The sequence below is a fragment of the Macadamia integrifolia genome, chromosome 4, assembly GCF_013358625.1.
Source record: "Macadamia integrifolia cultivar HAES 741 chromosome 4, SCU_Mint_v3, whole genome shotgun sequence".
Taxonomy (NCBI): Eukaryota; Viridiplantae; Streptophyta; class Magnoliopsida; order Proteales; family Proteaceae; genus Macadamia; species Macadamia integrifolia.
This window is the reverse complement of record NC_056560.1, coordinates 14,869,097-14,891,306: the sequence shown is the minus strand read 5'-3', so window position 1 is coordinate 14,891,306 and position 22,210 is coordinate 14,869,097. Positions and strand designations below refer to the sequence as shown.

General features: G+C 36.5%; 1 protein-coding gene across 1 annotated transcript; it reads left to right on the top strand.

Annotated features, from left to right (window-relative positions):
* The first annotated feature begins 9,757 nt into the window (after window positions 1–9,757).
* On the top strand, window positions 9,758–17,922 carry LOC122077270. Its single transcript, XM_042643159.1, has 4 exons — window positions 9,758–10,039; window positions 10,611–10,926; window positions 15,341–15,500; window positions 17,173–17,922. Exons 1-4 carry the CDS (start codon window positions 9,854–9,856, stop codon window positions 17,645–17,647), a joined length of 1,137 nt encoding a protein of 378 aa, XP_042499093.1. The 5' UTR covers window positions 9,758–9,853; the 3' UTR covers window positions 17,648–17,922.
* Window positions 17,923–22,210: the final 4,288 nt, after the last annotated feature.

The window sequence follows — 22,210 nt, the reverse complement described above, 5'->3', positions numbered from 1 at the left end:
CCCAAAAAAAAAAAAAAAAAGATACGATGGATAAATTCATGTTTCTCAAAAAATATATATAATTCGGGTTTATTAGAAAATTTTTTTTTTTTTTTTTTTTGTACGAATACAAATGAGTGAAAAACTTGTGATAGTGGATCTCACGTGTTACAAAGCAAATAATAATAATGGATCAAAATATATAATTTTTAGTGGAATGAGAATCTATGTGAAAGAAAGGAAATAGGAGGAGGAGAGAAAGGAAATAGGAGGAGGAGAGAGATAGACAGTAATAAATTTTTCATCAAATTTGGTGAGATTTTGGAAATGAGTAGAGTAAGAAAAATTAAGTGTTACATCAGCAAACAACAATAATAACCTTGCATGATAAATTTCTTATCTCACTTATCTAAATACCATATTTGTTATAGTATATGAGGAGCAAATACAAGTTTTTCACTCTCTTTTATCTTTTCCACTTTTCTCCATCAAACAAATATAACCTTATTGAATAGAAGTGTTAAAGATTATAGAGTTTGAAATCTAGACTTTTTTTTTTTTTTTCAGAGCCATCAGAAGTCAAAAAAAAAAAAAAAAAAAAAAAAAAAAAAAAAAAAAAAAAAATCTTCGAAGACAATTTGCTAGCATAATTCTTTGGTAGTAAACACTTTGGGCCTGTTTGTTTAGAGGGGAGTTGGAAGTGAGAATATTGTTAATATGGATCCCACATATTAGTGCAATGGAAGACATGAAAGTAAAGACGTGGTAAAATAACTGCAACATCCCACCCCATCATGTTTTGTTGGGTGGGGGTTGGGAGGAGAGAGAGAGAAGAGAGAGAGACCTTAAAGGCTTAGACTTGAACTAGAGAGAAAAAGAGAGAGGTAGTTGCTTCGGATACAGCAGGTGGAAGAAGAAGTTACTATTCCTACACCACAAAAAAAAATGAATACGTTAAGAAACCTAAAAAACCTCTCTTTCTATTCTCTCTTCACTCTTCTTCTCTCTTTCTCTCTCTAGTCTTTTGAGTACGCCAGTGAGATGCCTCACCAACGTCAATTCCTCGTCGGTGATGGTATTAGAACCGTCGGACACTATCGACGTGGATTCGGACTTTGTCGTCATCTTGGCCACTCTTTTATGTGCCCTAATTTGCATGGTCACGGTCTAGTGGTAGTAGCTAGCTGCGCGTGGCTCTGACACGGTTCAAGTACCTCGCTTGGAATCATCCGATTGCAACCTTAGGCTTTGGCTAATAAAGGGTTGGAGAAGAAGCTGACGATGAGAGAGAATTTACTGCCTCACAAATTTGGTAAGACTTTGGAAAGGAGTGGGGTGAAGGCTACATCAGCAAACAGGGAAAACTTGTTTCCCAATATTATCTGGACACTTTTCTGTCTCACTCAACCAATTGTTATACTTTTTCATGGGGTTGAAAAAATTCATACCATAATCCCACCCCATCAAAACCCTTATAAACAAACAAACCCTTACTTTTTATTTAAAAGCGATCCATTATTCTGGAGATTTTACATTTGGGTTCTTTTTGGGTTTCATGTTCTTTCAGTCACTTTTCCAAGGTGATTAGTAGTGTGACTAACTCCCTTGCTTGGAGGGGGTTGTCTGTTGCATGCTAGACATTTTAACCCATTTTTACTCTTGGACCTGGATGCTCTCCAGTGTTTCAAAATGTCCATTGTACATTAGACAACTGGTAACACTAAAACACACATCCCTGACCGTTGGATGCACATTGAACACAATAGTGCACTTTGAGAGAATATGACTTCTTCACTCATTGACTATTCTGAAATTTACAATTCCGGTTCCTTGCACTGGTCTCGCGTGAATGCATATATAACTTTTGTCCAGAAGAAAAAAAGTTGAAAAGGTCCCAACTTCCAAGAGTTAAGGGGATTCATTCCCCATAACCTGCTTCTTGTAGCCTTTTGTGGCATTTACAATCTTAAGTGGGCATTAGCTATTTATTTATTTATTTTAGTTAGGTATTCATTCGTATCAAATAGTTATTTTCTAAGGGCGGGTGGTAGCAGAATGAGCGTGTTGTAATCTTATTTTTCATTTCTCAAATGTTAACGGCATATTTGGCATAAAGTCAATTTGAGACTTTTATTGATTTTTATGGTTATCAATTCCATTTTTTGTGGTGAGAAGTTCATGAAGACTCTGCTTCTTCATTATACTATTCTTCTCTCTCTCTCTCTCTCTCTCCACTACTTCCCAATTCCTGCAGATTCCTCCTCTCTCTTCTATCCCCTCCTCTTCCACAAAGCCTCAATAGCCCCCGTCCCCACATAGCGTCATTAAAGTAAGTTTCAATGGGGCAACAACTTCATTAAAGTAATCTTAAATGAGGTTGTTGGATCCGGAGAGGGATGCTTTCTGGGTAATTTTCCCTATATTTTGTAGGTTCCAATAGAAACTTGGATTCATTTAATTTCCATAAAAGTTTTCAATAAGTTGGATTCATCATCAGTGCTTCAGGATCAGAAAAATAGAAAACCAAAATCTCACTACCGTGATGAAACCCATATATAAAAAAAGCAGAAAATTAAGGTAGATTCAATTAAAAGCGATTGCGGTAAGGGAAAAACTCAATTAATAAAGCAAGGGGAGGGAGAGGGAGAAGGAGAGAGGAGGCGGGGGGAAGGGGGCTGCTGAGTTCATGATGGAGGGGAGACGGAGAAGGCGGGCAGGGGGATAGAGAGGTGTGGAAGGGAGAGAGAAAACAATTGCAACCAACTTAGGTAAACAATTCAACAATTGAGATGGGAATATGGGATGAGATTAAATCAACGTTTGATAGTTGAACAACGCACTCACAAGTTATTTATACATACATGTTGTAACCTTTTTTCCATTTTCTAAATAATTCAAATTCAGATATCCTCTAATCAGATATAAATGCCAAATAAGTTTAAATTTTCAACTATTCATTTACATCCTAAGTGAACTCTCTACTAAATGATACTATTATGATATTATCCGCACCACTCTTGGTGTATGCTGGGAAATCACCCAACAATAATGGCGTGGAAAACTCTCTCCATTACGGCAAATAGTTAAATTTAAAAATAAAAATAGAACGACCAAGAGGAAGAAAAAGTAAAAGGAAACGGTTCAAACACACGATTGTGTGTTTCCTATGGTCAACACTTCAACCGTTTCCTAGGAATGCTCAATTCAAATGCTTCTATTAAAAGACTGACGTATTGATCAATACATAGTCATGTATGAAACCTTTTTCTAAAATAAAATACAAAGATGAGGAAATATTTCTTAAATAGAAATTATAAATATAAATTAAATTTTCGATGAACTCAACTTGGATCTTATTTCACTTTAAAATAATTTTTCTATGATGAAAAATTATTATCATGAGAGTATATTATTTTTTCAAATCTTATAAGATATTTATTTATTCTACCATATGTACAGATGATGTGTCCATTCAGACCGTTGGATAGATAGGTCATGAACTAAATTAATCATATGCCCAATTTCAAAAAAAATATATGTGATCCACTCATTGTGAGGTAGAAAAAAATGAAATTGAAGTAAATATCACAAAATTTCATTTCCACTTCTGATAATGAAGTAGGAAAGTGTCATTTTCTCAAAATTGAATGGCTTGCTGTAGATTGAACGATAGAAAATGATTCTCCTTTCACTTTTAGGAAAAAATAATATATTAAATGGGAGAAAATTTCATTGCTTTAATTCCAATCAAGAGATGGTGCTATTGATTAACTGTTGTTAATTGGTATTATTAGTTGGTAAAATGTTTTCAAGTGATGCAAAATATTCCTTATTTGACCACAAAATGTAGAATAATTAATAAAACCAAGATTGAGGGTTACACTTTAAATTCACAAGACCGTATCATCTGTAAATGTCAATATGTTTCAGAACATGTGAGAATACATAATTTGTTTTTAGGAGGACATATTATAAAGAAATTTCATTATCATCTAGAAAGGTGTTTCTCATGTTTTCTAGAAGCTTTTTTTCTTATCGATCCATTACCAAGAATTTTGCCATAAATCAAGAAGCATTTCATGTTGCTATATCTCACACAATTTTGTCTATTAACTTCCCCATGATGCGGTGGGACCCAAATTCTCTTATTCAACAGTGAAGAGAGACTCTCTTTTTCCACAGATATTCCGCTCCTTTTGATTGAACTGCGAAAAGGTATTTGCAAAGCTTGAACAATAAGAGGCGGGGTTAACACGGCATTCAGTATTCTCAAATCTCAATCATAGCATCAAATCACCATAATCACATAATGATGATAAAGAAACACTAAATCCAATCCATTATGTCACTATGATGTTAAATAATCTATTTTTCACCCTCAATGGTTAAAAATGTTTTTTGTCTTTTTGGGTGTGGTTAAACTGAACTATCAATAAATAAGATGACTCTTAAAAAAAGGGGGGGGGGGGAGGGGAGGGGAGGGGAGGGGAGGGGAAGATCTGGTGATTGAATTCGTGTTTCTTAAAAAATATATATATATATAATTCGGGTTTATTATCATTTTTTTTTTCGTTTCTTTTTTATAGAATAATTTATTTTTTTATTATTTTCTATTTAAGTATAAGGAGAGAGGTTTTGGGCACAGTCGTGGATGAGTGTGGGGTGCATCGTAGACCCTCTTCCTTCATCCAATGGTTGTATGTATGGTTTTGTCTAAGTATAATATGAGAAAATAATCCCTCCCTCCTCCATGCAAGAACACATGTGAGAACAAAAGATATTTTTCTGAGAAATATTTTTTATCATCAAAAGTACATTGAGCATCTTGACTCTAATACCATAAGTTTGGCGCGACTTGGGGATGTTTTCATGCGTATGAGATTCAATCCCATACGGCCATACCCATGCTGTCGGCATGGCAACCGCCTACCCATATAATATTTTTCTCAACGGATTCTATCGAAGAAAACTACCTTTGGGCCGAGGTTGGGAGTCGATTTGTATACACCAAACTATGTAATGAAGCATAGAGTGCGCGGCTGTGGTTATTTGGATCATGGGTATTGACCTACCCAAGGCTGGGTAGAATATTTTTCTTTGCGGATGACCTACTAGGTAGCATATTCTTTGCATGCTTTCTCAGGAGTCATCATTCATAGATAGATTGTCTCCACACTGAAGTGTCATTAATCTGTTTCCCAATGAAGAATTTTTTTACTTTTTTAAATGGACGAACATTAAACTTTCTGGATCAATGGATTCTTCTTTTCTTTTTGGTAAGTAACTCAATGGATTCACAATGAAGATTTATAAAGAAAACTTTGTCCAAAATTATTACATTAATTTATGAGGTAGGTAGAAAGAAGAAGTCAGAAATGAAAATTTTTGACTTATGAAAGACGAATCACTGTGAAAACATTTGTCATCCGACTGTTTAATTAATACAAAGCATTGCGATGGTCCCTGCATTGAACCATTATTCACATATACCTTTTACTCGAGTTGTGGGTTATATATCTAGTTTTCAACGAGGAGTTGTGTATTCGAGTTGTTATTTTCGTGCTTAGTAGAGCTGTCAATAATTCTTTATCTCATTCATCTTTTCATAAAAGTAGGTTGAGTGATGGATTGTCTTGGTGGTGTACGTAATGCATGAAGGACGTTTTGGCTTGACCGATTCATATGCTACGTCAGATAGACAGTCAACATCTTATTATAATGTATCGTTATAAGCCAGTGGCTGATTTGTAATGGTGTATTAGGTTGACAGTCGACACTTATTATAATTAGTCATAACCCATCAATCTTTTTGCATAAATCCTTGCATTTGTCCTTACTTGAAATCTCCATTTAATTGACCCCATTAAGTTGGTATAAGGGATGCATGCTAGGGCTCACCATATAGGGATTTGAACCAAGGTTCAAAATTTGTTTTTTTTTTCCAGTCGAAACCAATTAGGTTCAATTGATGAATAAGTCTATGCACCTGTATTCACTTATTATCAGAAATTTAAATCTTGAGAATTAGATTGATATCAGTATGATCAAGATGGATCCATATTGGCCTAGATTGTTCATTTTATCTGTTCCTCTTTAAAAGAGAATGAATGTTTTTGACGATTTCACTCTTGATCTGATAATGATACCCAATTCTAGATCAACCAGATATATATACATATATTGGTACCGATTTCAACTTTGATATTACATTGACCAAATCAATACCAATACTTAGAACATTGCATATTATGATTAAGAACACATATTGGGCCCATTATATGCAAAGTTGGAACTGATCTTCCACGTTATTTTCATATATAAAATTTCAAACAGATATTCATATTTATCTTGAACAAGACTTAATGCACTTAAAAGTGTCGCATTCTAGGTTCCAAGTCTAGTCTATTGAGTGGATTAATGCCGGTCCTAATAACACTGATGTAGAGATGGATTTTTCAACATCTTCACGCGTCTCTACAACCCTTCCTCCTCCAGTTTTTCTAGGCTTGGAAACTTCAAATTTTGGCAAAAAATAAGAATAAAGAGAACTTCTAATCAAATTCAAAAATAAGTTGTCTAGGTAGACCCCACACAAACACGTATGGTGATCAGGGTTTCAAAAATTAGGAACCAGACAGGTGAAGTGACTAATTTGTATTGGAATTAGTTGAGATTGATCTCAATTTCTACCGATTTGAATCAGAATATTCACTCAAATATTCACTTATTTTGATTAATTTTCAGATCAAATAGCCGATTCTGGAGTTCTTGAGACTGATTCCTGATTTTAAAACCTTGAGGGTGATTAAATGCATGAAATTCCATTGATTCCGTGCTGAGAAGAAATTGCAAGTTTGGGAAGCTTCCTTTCAAGGTGTACTAATGGAGGACTTAGTCTTCTTCCTTATGTTTCTCCACTAATTCCTCAGCTGTATAAAACCAATTAGGACTTGTATGAAAGAGATGACGAGAGACAGACAGCATCTATAAACATATAGTCGGTAGGTTCATGATTCATGAGTCCATGACGTGATCAACAGTGGACCGTTGACGTCCATTCTTCGAGATTCCATGACTGGGAGTGTGAATGCTGTCTTCTGTACTTGGTTCATGAACCTATGGATGTTGCAGATAAGATCACTCAAAATATAATTTTTGACTTTTTTTTAGGAAAAATTACATGATTACCTATTTTTTGGTTCCCTTAACCAAATTACCCAAACTAAGTTTGAGTTTACAAAATTACCCACTTTTGAGTTTGGGTTTACCAAACTACTTGAAACAGTTTCCAACCCTCACTTTAATATGTTTTTTGACATTTTTACCCCTGTCGCCACCTTACTTTGAACAACACCTCCTACCCTTGCTTCCCTGCTTTAGCCCCGGTGGACTCGGATATTCCGACGGAGCTGCAAGACGAGGAAGCAACAGAGAACCCCAAATCATCAAGATCTCCGGTGGAGTGCTATGCATGCATATAGGTTGGGGTCCGACCTTCCACTCGACCAGCAGCGACTGAGTCCACCGGCCTGATTTTTTTTACACAAATTTCAATAGATCATCAAGGACCACAAGATTCAGAAGTTGATTAAAACCTCGTTCTCCAGTATATTTTTTAGTTTTTTCTTTTTATTATTTTTTGGCAAAAGAAGTAGTTTTGATTTTTAATATGTGGTTTTTGGTGAATGAATTTTATTTTATTTTTATTTTTTTACAATAACTCGTTCTATTAAGGTCCTATTTCTTTGATGAATAAAAATAGATGAAAAACTTATGAGAATGGGTCTCACATCTCATGGATTAGGTTAAGGAAGAAAATAATGAAATATGTAACTTTTATTGTAATGAGATTCGATGAGAAAGCAAGGAAATAGGAGGAGAAAAATACTAAACAACTTCTTATCAAGTTTGATGGACTTTGGAAATAGGTGAAGCTGGAAAAGTTAAGTGTCATGTCAACAAACATCAATAATAACTTTGTTTGGTCTTGTTGTAGTATGTGAAAAACAAGTAAAATTTTCTTTTATCTTTTTCACTTTTCTCAATTAAACAAATATAATCGTGTTTTTTTTTTTTTGGTAGAAAATATAGCTTTATTGAATAGAAAGGTTATAGACTATAAGAGAGTCTGAAGTTGAACTCCTCTTTGAAATTTCCATGATTCAAGAACTTAGAAGACCAAAAAAAAGAGAAAGAAAAAACAACACTACTTCCAAGACAAATGATAGCATAATTCATTGATGGTAAACTCTTGCTTTTAGTCGAAGGGATCAATATTTCTAACATTTTACATTTGGGGTCATTTTTTATTCTATGTTCTTTTGGTCTCATTTCCGTGACTCCCTAGTTTGGACGAGGTTGTTCGTTGCATGCTAAATATTATAGTTCATTTTCACTCTTGGACCTGGATTCTCTCCAATGTTTCAATACGTCCATTGCACATCAGACAACTAGTAGCATTGAGGCACGTATCCCTAGCCGTCGAATGCACACTGGATGCACTGGTGCACTTGAGAGAATATGGTTCCTTCACTCCTTGGTTATTCTGAAATTATGATTCGAATTCCTTGTGCTGGTCTTGCATAAATGCATAGACTTTTGTTTAGAAGAAAAAAGTTGATAGGATCCCAACTTCCAAGAGTTAATGGGAATGATTCCCCACAACAAGCTGCCCCTTTTTTTAGCCCTTTGTGGCATTTTTGTGGTATGTACTCCTTAGGGTTAAACTTATATGTCGTTAGTGCTTTTGAACTTTGTACAATAGAGATTAATAGAGATCAGGGGAATAATAACCCAATAGCTAGATTCTCTAAAATGTCTAAAGCTCACCCACCTTCTCCTATTTTTATCTCTAAAAAAAAATAATAAAAAAAAAACATATTGTTATGTACAATAGAGACCAGGGGGAATAATAACCCAATGGCTAAATTCTCTACAATGTCTCAAACTCAACCACTTCAATACACTGGCATTTAATATACAAGTCTTACCAAAAAAAAAAAGAAAAAAAAATCATACGTCCTCTCAATGTACATAACTTCACCATTTATAGGCTGAAAAAGCTTCAAACGAGAGGATACATTGAGAGTGTTAGAAGCTCACTATCAATCAATCTAGTGATCGGTTTGAGTGTAGTAATCTACCTTTTTTTTTTCTTTCTTATTTTTTTTTTGTTTTTTTTTTAGTGTGGTTATTTTTCCTTCGACTTTAATGGAATGGAATTATGGAATCTCGACTCCCCCTTTTGTAGTTAGGGTCTTCCTCTACAATATACATACCTTGAATTATACATGACTAGGCTTATTAGGGTTAGGATGTGCCTTTGGAACAGGTCCGGCAGTTCTAAATTGATCCATTGGTTCTGAAACCATTGGAAGAACTGGATCAGAATCTACCCTGATCAATAAGTTAATCAGCTCAAAAGCATCCAGAACCGGACCAATAAGTTAATGGGTGGGTCGTTTCTAATTCAAGTTCCTAAAATGACACCCTTAATTAAATAGGTCATGAATCTCATCTGGGGCACCATACCGGCATACCCCACTTGTCTCTCTCTCTCTCTCTCTCTCTCTCTCTATTTTGGCGTCAAACAAGTGTAGGAAAAAAATCACCAATGGGGTTGATAGCCTAGTGATGAAAATACCCTCAATCCATCATCACTCGAGTTGGTCTTACTTGCCATATGGGGCTATAATTACTATCATGGAGCACATGTTTTTTGTTTTGGAAAAAACAAACGTGTAGGAAGAAAATGAAAGAAAGAAATCAAACCGAAAGTAATAAAACGAACGCAAGAAGTAGAGCCAGAAATGCAGTTAATCTTTCTCACCCGTTTTGTAACCTTTCGAACCCTAATCTTCATCAGACATCATTCATGGCCGCTGCTTCTGCTACTTTCTACTTGTCTCCCTCCACCGCCCGCCTTTCCTGTAACCTTCATCGGTGCTCTTTCTCACAGAATCCGTACTTTCGAAGATCCCTCGTAATCAAGGCCTCCACTACTGTAGATTATCCAAAAGTTTCTACCGTCGATAAGCCCTCGACCCCATCCCCATCGAAGGTAAGTCAAGTTACAACTCTTAGTTGCTCTCGCAAATGATTTGTTGTTTTATGGTTTATTAAAGTGCTTACTTTCTTCCATGTCCGTCGTTTCATATTAAGAATTTGTTACCAAAATATTTGAATATCTACCCCCAAAAGTGGAGAGAAATGGAATGATGGAACCATTTTAGAATTGTTTTGTGTGTCATTGTTGTGCTTCTAAGAGGTTCTGGAATTACATATTTGGGACATGATATATAATTTCATAAGATCTCCGGATATCTGCATCTCGACATGGTTATTGCAGTATTATGATTAGGAATTCAGCCCAATCACCTAATCAGTACTATGGCCAGTAATTAGAGATTCAGAAATGTGAGATTTGGGAATTAATAGTATAAATGATTGTACTCGCATGTGTGCCTCATGCACCCTCCACATCCCTTCTCCGGCAAAGGAACTCTTCTGCTATAAATGAGCCGAATCGAACATGATGTAGTTACGTTGCAATTGGGAATGATTTATCGATGAGGCTGAAATGGGGGAATTTTTTTTTTACTCGTTTTACTATTGGTTTTGGTGGATTTCAGACTGGCAACTGGCAATGGAAATTCAACGAGAAGTCTGTTAATATCTATTACGAGGAACATGATGGGGAGAAACCTGAGCCCCGCAAGAACATCCTTATGTTGCCCACGATTTCTGATGTTAGCACTGTAGAGGAATGGAGATCTGTGGCTGAAGACATTGTTTCACGAAATGGAAATGTCAATTGGCGGGCTACCATTGTTGACTGGCCTGGTCTGGGTTACTCTGATAGGCCCAAGTTAGATTACAATGCTGATGTGATAGAGAATTTCTTGGTTGAATTTATGAATGCACCCGATAGTCCATTACGGCAATCAGGTATGTGGGTCAACCTTATTGTGCATTATGTGTTGATGGCAACTTCATACGGCCCTTAAGTTTTTTTTTTTGGATGAATAAATAATTCAATACCAAGAGAAGAAGAAATTACAAGGGAAGGAGGGGGAGGGGAGGCCTAAGCCAACAAAGGGAAAACCAAAGGCCAAAAGCCAAGCACAAAAGCAAACTATAAAAAATACAGAGCCATATCACCAACAATGGCTAGCAAAAAAGGGGGAGAGCCGTAATCCAGATTGCCATTAAGTTATTTCTTTTATAGATTGCTTTTGTTGATTTGTTTTCCATTTGTTACGCTATTCAGTATATATAGTTTTGACAGTTCTACTCGATGTATGTGATCCAATGAATTGCGGCATTGAAGCTTTTCTTGTGATAGACTTTTGAATGTCATTTAAAAGGTTCTCCAGAATTCCAGGTCTGAACCTTGTTCCAGCATGAGTTGCTGCCCTTATCTCATCAATTTGTGTTTTTTTTTTTTTGGTGGGGATGGGGGGTTGAATTTATTTGAATTCTATGCCAGCCCTTTTTTTTTTTCCCTTCTTCTGCTAGAATACTTGTTTTAATAGCTAAATCCGGTTTGTGGGACTTGGTCCAGGTCTGGAACCAGAAGTGGTAGTTGGTGTTATACCGCCGCTGATACAGCTATTCCCAAAAAGAACATAGCACTGCCTTCACTTCATGTTGAAGTTTGAATACTCATCCTGTCATCCACATACCTGGGAAATTTGAGAAAAAAACAAGTCAAACACTTATGCACAAAAAATGCTTCAACCAATAGCTCTAAAGTGTTAGGAAAGCTTGAGTTGACAAGCATAACCTTGTTGACACTATGAAAATTTGAAAGTGCATTAATATCTGCTGCACTTTTGATGGAATAATTGTGAAATTGGATAGCTGTTTCTGGGCCTTCTGTCAAATGAACTGGATAATTTCCTTGGATTGTCGAGGAGTTATCTTGGTCTTGGAAGTTGGCTGCATTGTGAAGAGACAAGTTTCTTCCAGAGGAATTTGTTAGGTACTTTGTGGTGCACTTGGGAAGAATGCAGAGCAAGATAGTTTCATGACCAGTATGCTTTATGGTGCACTTGGGAAGAATGCAGCGCAAGATCGTTTCATGACCAGTATACTTTGTGGTGCCCATGATCACCATTGAGTTGCCATTGTGGACTTCTCCAGAAGGAATGGGTAATTGGTTATGCTGAAATTTGATGGATGTTCCTGAAGGAATCCAGGACCCTCCAGAATGAGGGACTATCGGAGTGGAAAATGGCACTACAATGGGTGGGTTTTAAGGTTCTATTGGGGACTGGGATTCTAGTAGAGCTGATTAATGTCCCTCAAGTTAGGAATATAGTTCTTGATTACTAGAAGATTCAACCATGGTGATTTGGGGGGGGGGGGTGGATTCAGTTAATGGCTTAATGCCATAAAGTGGGTGAGATCCTTAAAGTGAACTGTGTCATACAATCACACATTATCAACTTCTTTGCTACCTTGTGATGTGGATCCGGATCAAGGGTTGAAATCGGATCGCTTTGGGCCCACTTAAACACTCAATAAAACAAAGGCAACACTCAATAACAATTGTATTGAAATAAAGCTTCAACTAAATGGCAGAATTGTAATTAAGCTGAAGTTTCCAATGAAGGTGGCAGTTTTGTAAATAAATGGAACTTTAGAAGGGAGTGGCAGACTTGTAATTAGATGGAACTAAAGGCCTAGGCTACAATATGCTAGTAAAAGGGTAATTTAGGACTAAGGATAAAATAGGACAACAGATTAAAAAAGAAATAAAAGTGAGGGTAGTATGGGAAAGTAACAGTAATGGTGCTAAACAATAAAAAAAAAAAAAAACCTCTTTTTCTTCTTCTTGTCGTGAGAACCAGAAACCAACGGAGGCTTGTTGGTCTATGAGTACCGTTACCCTTCTGATAAGAACCCAATCGGCCAGAATTTTTGAAGAGAGTATTTTGACTCCTAATCTTCTTGATTGTAACTAGCAGCAGTTCGATCCACCCACCAGCTATGGAGATTGAAGCTCTGAAATCAAATCTGAGCGGCAGCTTCAGATAACTAGAGTTGCAGGTCTTATTTCTCACAATAGGGAAATCAATAGGAGCCAAGGTTCTAGGGTTCAGGTCGTATATGTGAGGGCTTCCTTCGATCACAGCGTCGACCCAAACCGATCTCACACAAGAGAGCTTGAAGCACTTCAGTAGTGCTGCAACTCTCGCCCAGAAACGGGGCAGCTACTGTAGCTCAAAGCAGGGTAGGGGAAAACCCAAAAATAACAATGAAGAGGAAGAGGAAGAAATAAAGAAGAAGTAAAAGAATGGTAGGGAAGAGAGGAGAGAAATTCAGAGAGGGAGAAAGGGAAAATTGATAGCCATGGGTTACACCCAAAAATTCTTCAACCAAGTTGTAAGTCTCCAAAATTAAAACTGAAAAAACTCCATTGATTACATGTCCAATATAAAGGAAAAAAATCAAACAATTAATGAAAACTACTTGAAAGGAAACTATTCTAAAATTAGAAGCTAGCTAATTTCAAGGGAAATTGTTTCTAAAACAAAAGAAAATCAAATCAAAAGATATTTATTTTTTTCTAAGTCCATCGTGCAACTGCATCACCTTGCTTCTTAGCTGGGATGTTTCTTCCGATTGTCTCCAAAGAGGGCAAATGAAACGGTGGATTAGTTAGCAAAGCAAGGAGTTCTTTGACTAAGGATATTAAGGATATGTTTTGGGAGAGTTTGATAATGTGTGATTGTATGAAGGAACTAAAAGAGGTAGGGGCAAGGCGAAAATGACCATAGGAGAAGTAGTGAGGATAGACATGCATAGTTTAGGCCTTGTCCCAAGTATGACCTTGAATAGAGCCGGTTGGAGGGCAAGGGTCCATGTAGTGGACCCCATTTAGATGTGTTTCTACTGTTTTTCTGTTTTTGTGTCACTTTCCTCTTTCTTTTAACTTTTGTATTTTGTCCTTGCTCGTATCGGTAAGATACAAGATATGTATAGAAATGGTCAAGATTCAAGAATGTATGAATTCTATATATAGATGTAGTGCCTATGGCATCATTCACGAATTTTTGAGTGAGTAAAAGTTTTCTGAAAACTTATACTGCTGTGGATTCAGTAGAGCTGTTGTGTATTCAGTACTTACCTGGTGGATTCTGGGTGTACTTGGTTGATTCCAAGCCTGCGGATTAGGTGGATTGCTAATGTGGTTCTTTATATCCTCCTTTTATTTCTTCTCCATCAACTTCTGGTCAGGAATTCTGACTTCTATACCCTGCGGCTAGATTATTTTTCGTCTTTCTTTAGTTGATGTTTGCTTAAACTAGTATTCTGATTTCTGATCTGATTTACTGAGTAAGAGTCTGCCCTATTCTGACTTCAATTTCCTTTCTAGTTTTCTAGTTTCTGTTTTAGAACTCCAAGTTCCAAAGCAATTTCTGATTTCCTGATTCTAATCGAAATTATGGTTTCTAAGTTCTCTTCCAACTCAGCATATTTTTCAACGTTCGGATTTGATATGCCGAATTTGATTACTGTTCTGAAACTTTATCAAGTGACTTCCTATCATATTTCAGATTTGAGTTCTGAATTTCCCTGATTGATTCTATTTACACTGGGTTTGAAAATTCCTAGCTTCAGTATGATTGCTCCATATCTGGAGATCTAGCTGTTGGATTTGAATCAAACTTTGCTGACCAACCCCATGGGGGTAGCTCAGTTGGCAAGGACCTGGCCTCACAATTAAGAGGTCATGAGTTCAACTCTCGTCGAGGCCTACCTGTAAAAAGGAAATAGAAAGAAACTTTGCTGGCCCATATTGTTTGGTGGAAAATGTGAAATAATCATATGATTATAATTTCGAGCCCCATCTGATTTGTTCTAATTAAGTTGTTGAAATTTTCGAAATAGAAAGAAACTTTGCTGGCCCATATTGTTTGGTGGAAAATGTGGAATAATCATATGATTATAATTTCGAGCCCCATCTGATTTGTTCTAATTAAGTTGTTGAAATTTTCTAGTTGCTGGTTTGCTCCTTTTTCCTGGGATCTTGTCACAAGCTAATCTTCTGCTGGAATTTGGGATTAGTTCTGCATCTCTCTCTGGGGCAAAATCCAGTCCTTATATAATTGAAAGATGTATGCATTTGAATTCTTCTGATTTGGGAATAGTTCTGCGTCTCTCTCTCGGGCAAAATCCAGTCCTTATATAATTGAAAGATGTATGCACTTAAGTTTAATCATCCTTGATCCTAAGCATCGTAAGGGAAGTTTTGCCTGCTTCATTCATGTATGCATTCTGCTGTCCTGTTGGCATCCTGGTAGAGAAAACCATCAGCATGGCTGTTTCTTACTATCTTGTGAATTGTAAGCAGATGATGAATTGGTAGTTTTTGGAGGAGGGCATGCAGCCACAGTAGCACTTCGAGCTGTGAAAAAGGGCTTGGTAAAGTTATCAGCAATTGCTGCTGTTGCACCTACTTGGGCTGGTCCGCTTCCAATTGTTTTTGGTCGAGACTCCAACATGGAAACAAGGTAGTACAAAATCAGTTATTCCCTAGTTTGGTTGGATACACGGTTAGTTGATTATCTAGTAGTACCATATGATTATATGCTTTATTTGTAAGGATTGTTTTAGAAAAATTAGAAAAAATAAAGTGGACGTCTGGCTGTAGAATGATACCTGTGATCTACCTGCAGTATGTTGGAAAATTCAATACGTCCTGCCCAGAATATGTAGATTTGGCAAATGTGAAGGTTCAGGCTGCGGTTACCTTGGTGATTTAGTGCTATATTCCTGCAGTCTAGTGCTATTCTAACTGATTAAACAGGCATACTGGTTGATGAAGAAAACAGTAAATAGATTAAAAACCTGTTGATATAGTTGTTTGTGTAAGAATTATATTTTGAGTAGTTCCTTGTAAATGTAAATTCCTGTTTGTTAAATGCATCCCAAAGAAATGTTTGTATCAAGATATCAAACCATAGATTTCACATAAAATTTGAACTTATTATTACACGACAAGTTCATAAATCTCAAACTTGGTCATAAGCATAAAATTTTCACAATTTCTAATCCAACATATCCATCAAAACAGTGAAGAATGGGTTAGGTGGGTTAGAGTGGTTGCGTTGAGCTGGCTGGGCAGTCAGGGTCAATATTGTCATTTCGAAAGCATCTGCCAGCAAAACATTCTACTAGATTAGAATTTCCCAATCTAATTATTTATTGCATCCCTTGAATGCTAAATAAATGGTGTTGTTGGGTTTTATTTAGTCTGGGTGGATCAGACTTTAAGCGATCCAACTCGATCAATCTATACGATGATATCTTAGGTGGGACCATTAACTAATGGTGGTAGGTCCAAGTACCAAGGATTAAAGTATCGGTATCGGTCGCCGTATCGGTCGGTCAAAATTAAGATACGTATTGGGGATACGTTAAGATACGCTAAAGATACACACATAAATGGATAGAAAACATTTTTTTAAACACTTTTGCATAAAGAATTTGTTAAAAAAAGCTATTGATAACATGTATTATGCATACACACTAAATTGAGGGTATCGCACTAAGAATTCAAGGTTTGTAGTTGTCCTATAAATGTAAAATCCTTTTTCCTAACGTTGATTTCCACTTTAGTTAGATAGAAATATGTCTGGCAGCAACTTTGGAACAAAAACCCCTCAAAATCGTGTTTTTCTGAAAATTATCCATCTTGGCCATTATATGACCGTAGCACACTGCATCGGTACATACCGATACTCACCGATACGTACCGACACTCATCGATACTTACCGATCGATACTCACCGATACATACCGAAACGTACATTTCACCTTGATTTTATATTTTTCATAGAGTTGTATCGGTGCATATCGTATCGTATCGATATGTATCGGTGGTGTATTGATGCATATCGGTATGTATCGTAGGATATATATCGATGTGAAAAGATTTTAAAAATTCCATGTATCGTATCGGTGTGTATCGTATCAGTTGGTTAAATTTAAGATACTTATCGGAGGGTATCGTATCGATATCGGAGATACTTTAAACCATGGGTCCAACACACTGCCATTTTCCTCATGCTGATTTCTCTGGTTGTTTGGCTTTGCATTGTAGATGGGATCTTAAAATTTCTGATGAGATTATCAATGATGAAACTTATCTCTTTCCTGTTTCTTCTGCTCATGAACATACAGGTATGGGCTGTTGAGAGGCACCTTGAGGACCCCTGCTGTGGGCTGGATGATGTACAATGTGCTTGTCAGCAACGAGAAGGCTATTGAATCACAGTACAAATCTCATGTCTATTCAGACCCTGAGAAAGTGACTCCTGGCATCATCGAGAGCAGGTATGCCCTGACAAAACAGAAAGGGGCACGCTATTTGCCTGCTGCTTTCTTGACTGGCCTACTTGATCCTGTAAAGTCACGGGAAGAGTTCCTTGAACTGTTCACAGCTTTGGAGGGGAAGGCTCCTGTTCTTGTTGTGTCAACCACAGGCTCACCGAAGAGGTCTAAGGCAGAGATGGTTGCTCTGGAGGGAGCTAAAGGGGTCAGCAAGTTCGTTGAGGTTTCAGGGGCTCTTCTCCCCCACGAAGAATATCCTGCTAGTGTTGCAGAGGAACTTTACAGGTTCTTGCAGGAGAACTTTGATCCCAAGTTTCAAAGTTGAGATTGCTTGGAATTATTCTTGAAATGAAGGGAAATAATCTTGTAGGTTGTACTCAACAAGAGAAATTACCTCTACATGGTAACATTTTTCTGTACATTTTTATTTTCATCTTTTATAAAACCCTCAGAAGAGAATGTAGAGAAAATACCACTAGTTATACGAATCTGAAATAATATCTTTATCATGAATTTTGATCTGACCTTTTCAAGGGTCTAGTTTGATCAAACTGGACCTTGTTTGGGTCTTGGACTCTTGGGATTGGCTTTTATAACCTATCCTCAAATCTTCTGTTCTGTTACTTTTCTGATTGAATTTCTTCATGTCATATCTCCTGCGGTTGTATTGGTTTTGTTGACACTGTTATCATTAGTCAGTAATTGGGATAGCCAAAATTCTTTCAGAAAGCAATTCTTGTTGTGTCCTAGGGGCAATGATCTGGGACTTAAACTTAACCTGTAGACCATGGGTTCACATGGATTGTAACTTGTAAGGAATAATTGTTAGCTGGAGGGAGACTTGAGGGCTATGAGTACATCTCTGAAACAATGTAGGTGGTGTTATGCTGTAATACTGATGTAACATCGATGCTTTGATATAGAGAAAGAAAGACCATCTCGCCGGACTAGGTGGAACCTGAAGTCGCCAATGTATGTTCTCCAATTTCATGTTTAATTCTTCTCTCTCCTGTTTTGATTCATATGGGTAGCATTTGGATGGTATAATTTTCTGCCCTACCGTTGGTGTGATGTGTAGATTCTTCCCAGAATGGCATCGTGGCAACTCTCTCCCAAACAAAAAACTGAAACCCGTATTCCCATTCCTGTTCTACTTGTTTTCCTTGATTTCCCACGTACCTTTTAACACGTGGATGCATCAATCCTGGCCATTTATATATTACTAATAAAAACGTCTTATACCATATGTCAAGATGGCCGAGTTGGTCTAAGGCGCCAGTTTCAGGTACTAGTCCGAAAGGGCATCGGTTCGAATCCCATTCTTGACAGGTTTTCTTTTCTCCGCTTCCTGTAATACTCTTTTTTTTTTTTTTTTAATATTAAACTGGGCCAGGTTGGACTGGGCTCATATCAAAGCCTCAACCCTTGTCTTGTTGGATCAAAATCCTCTATTTTTCTCATCCCTGTTTTTCCTTGTTTTGCTACCTGTAGAACGCGACACGTGGACAATAAGGAGACCAACGATCAAGATTGGGTGAGGATTATTACATCCGGTGTGTTGGTCTTAAAGTTGTCCACGTGTCGCATTCTGCAGGTAGCAAAACAAGGAAAAACAGGGATGAGAAAAACAGAGGATTATTTTCCTGTCTTGTTTGAGCCCGGGAGCTGATCCACACGAGTAATGGCCTAACGGGAACGGCAAAAGTAATTATTGTTACCCAAAAAAAAAAGAAAAAGTAATTATGGCACAATTTTAAAACTTCGTATTTTATTATATACAAAGCTAAAACTTAACAACGGAATATGTCACAATGTTATATATATATATATATATATATAAATTGAAAAGGGGGCTTTAGACTAAACCCATGAATTGTTTCCATCGGGATTGAGATTGATGAAATCACCCCGATCAAATTGGCATCAGTCGAAATTGATCCCAAGTCTTGATAAATTTAATATTGATCCACTGATAGAACTCAAGGGTAAAAAAATTATAAAAAATGAGAAATTTGCATCCACCACCCTCATTTGCCCTTATTACATTCACTCTGTCGCATTTCGTTTATTACAAATAAATCTTTCCAAATTAACACCGTGAGATAGGTGTTAGTTTTAGAAAACAAAAGGACATAATTACCCTTCTTCTTCTTCTTCTTCTTCTTTATTTTTTACAACTCAAACAAATAATTCAATCTACAAAATTATCTCTAAACTATTTCACAAAAGGAGAGAAAGAAAAAAAAAAAATGAAAATTTTCAATTACAATGTGCAGCCCAGAAACTGAACTCCCAAGAATAATAACCAGCACTAAATATGATATTAAGCTGGGCGGTTTCTGGTTTAACTGAACTAATGCTACTTTCTTTCTGCAATTTTATTGTTTTCTTCCTCAAAACCTGACATCTCCTCCAAGGATTTGCCGTTGGATCTATGCTACACCATTTGTCGCGTGGATCCCGCTCCTAGTGATTAGTGGGTCTCATAAGATAGTAGTGTTATTACTATTTAGATCATAAAGCTCAAACACATACCCGCATTATTAAGGACGTAGGCAGATGACACTATTCAATATTCATTCATTACAAAAAGATATTAGAGAAAATTACATGATTATCCATTTTTGAGTTTTTCTTTATAGAATTATTCAGTCAAAATTTTAGTTAACAAAAATACCCAAAATCAGATTTTGATTTATCAAACTATTCAAAACAGTGATTTTCATGTATTTTTATTAAATAGAACTTCGAGTGGATAGTTCTGTAAACCCAAATCTGATTTTGAATATAAGTAATTTTATATAAAAAAAAATTCAAAAATAAATGATCAAGTAATTTCTCCAAAATTTTAAGAATTAAATTAACAAACACCATCTGGATTGGATCTTGGAGAGAAGAGTGTGCTAAGTGAAAAGACGCGGTCTCCAGTCTCCACCGACTACACAACTTCTCTGTCCGTCGGCAGTAAAAGGAAATTAATAAAGAAAAATGAACAGAGAGCCACAAAACCAAGAGCAAATGGTTTCTCTCTTCTTTGGTTGAAGAGAGTAATGCACAGGTTGAATTGATTGGAAAATCGTTGACTTGGTCAAACTCATTCATGTCGTCTGCCATTTTCCGTCTCGGCCTCGACTCGGAGACTCCCAAAAAATTGTAAATTCCAACAAGTGCAGGAAAACAAGGGCAATGAAGAGTACAAGGAAAAGGGTTATGAGCCTTACGAGTTATGATCGGATCAGTTTTACGAGAATAATTCTGTACATAATCTAAGTTTTTGGCTTGATTAGTATTACGGTTTTAAACTAACTTTACAATCATTTGAATTGGGTCATATGAATGAGAATTATTCAACTTTGACCGAAAGTAGTGAAGAGTACTAAAACTCTGTCACTACCAAAAAACCCCACTTTAGCCGTAGTTTTTTCCGCGGTCAATGTTCTTAAAACCGGGGCAAATGATCATTCCCCTGATCTGCGGTTGAAGTTATTGTGGTAATTGAAAATCCATATTTCTCCGCGGTTAGTACTAACCGTGGCTAAATATCTATCTTTGACCGCGGTTGTAAAAAATTGTGGACAAATGTGTTTATTTGATGGCAAAATAGTCGTGGCACGTGCAAAAAAATAGGAATGCGGAACGTCTGGAGCTGGTGAATATTCACGAAAGTGATATGATTGACACCTGTTAAATATGTTAATCATGCTAACAGGGTTGTAACTGTTTACAACTCTATTTAATATTATTAATATTAAATAATAATAATAAATCCCAATATAAGCGGACTTCTCCTTTGATTCCGCTTAGAAATCTCGATCATCTCTCTCTCCTTGCTTCTTCTTCAAGGCTGTTCCTTCTTTCTTTTTCCTTTTTCAGTGCTCTCCAGTCTAATTGAAGTTTTGTTTGCCATTCTCACTGAATATTTGCACCCATGGTAAATTCTCATAGGTTAATAATATCTACCCAATAAGTAATAATAAAATCCTAAATATTCAACAACTTTGTTTACTTTATTGATTCAATTTTTCCCTCTGCCATACATGCAAGCTTTATTTCCAAATCCCTTCTCTAATGATTAATATGTAAACATGATATTTGGATATGTGTGGCCAAATCTCTCATATGCTCAGTGTCTGAAAATAGTTATGTTGATTTTTTTCTTACTTCATCCTATTTTGAGATAAAGAGAGAAAGAGAGATGATGATGATGGCGGTTGTAGAAAAAAGAAACGACATTGAAGAAGAAGCAAGGAGAGAGAGAGAGAATTGAAATTTCCTAGTAGAATCGAAGGAGGAGTCCGCTTATATTGGATTATTTATTTATTTATTTTAAAAAAATATTAGACAAGTTAAATAACCACATCCGTCATCTCTCCACCTTAAAAACTAGTAATCAATTACAATATAAAAAACTAATAGATAGTTTAGATTAATCTAATATCAAATGGATAGTTAGTATTAAAAGAAAATGAAAATAAGATTGCAATATGTACGTCCTGCCACCACTCGCCCCTTCACAGCTATGCTTGACAGGCCCTTTTTTAGGAAACCTGATTTCGACTAGAGGGAGGCTTTTAACAGCTTATAGAGTATGTAATCCTGAGGCAAGATACCAAAATCAATACTAGGGCCACACAAGCAAGAATCACATTAATAGATTAACGGATTTCAGCATACATACTGACACAACTACATGTTTATACATACAACCACGGTTTCTGAAAACCGCGGCAACTAACAACATATTAAAAAAAAAAAAAAAAAAAAAAAAAAAAAAAAAAAAACCTACCAAGGTTTCTTCACGGTTAGCTCCACCCCTCACCTCACTACAGCACCTTCCCACCTTGCACTGTGAGCAAGACTGCGGCTGCTACACAGCACACAAGATTTC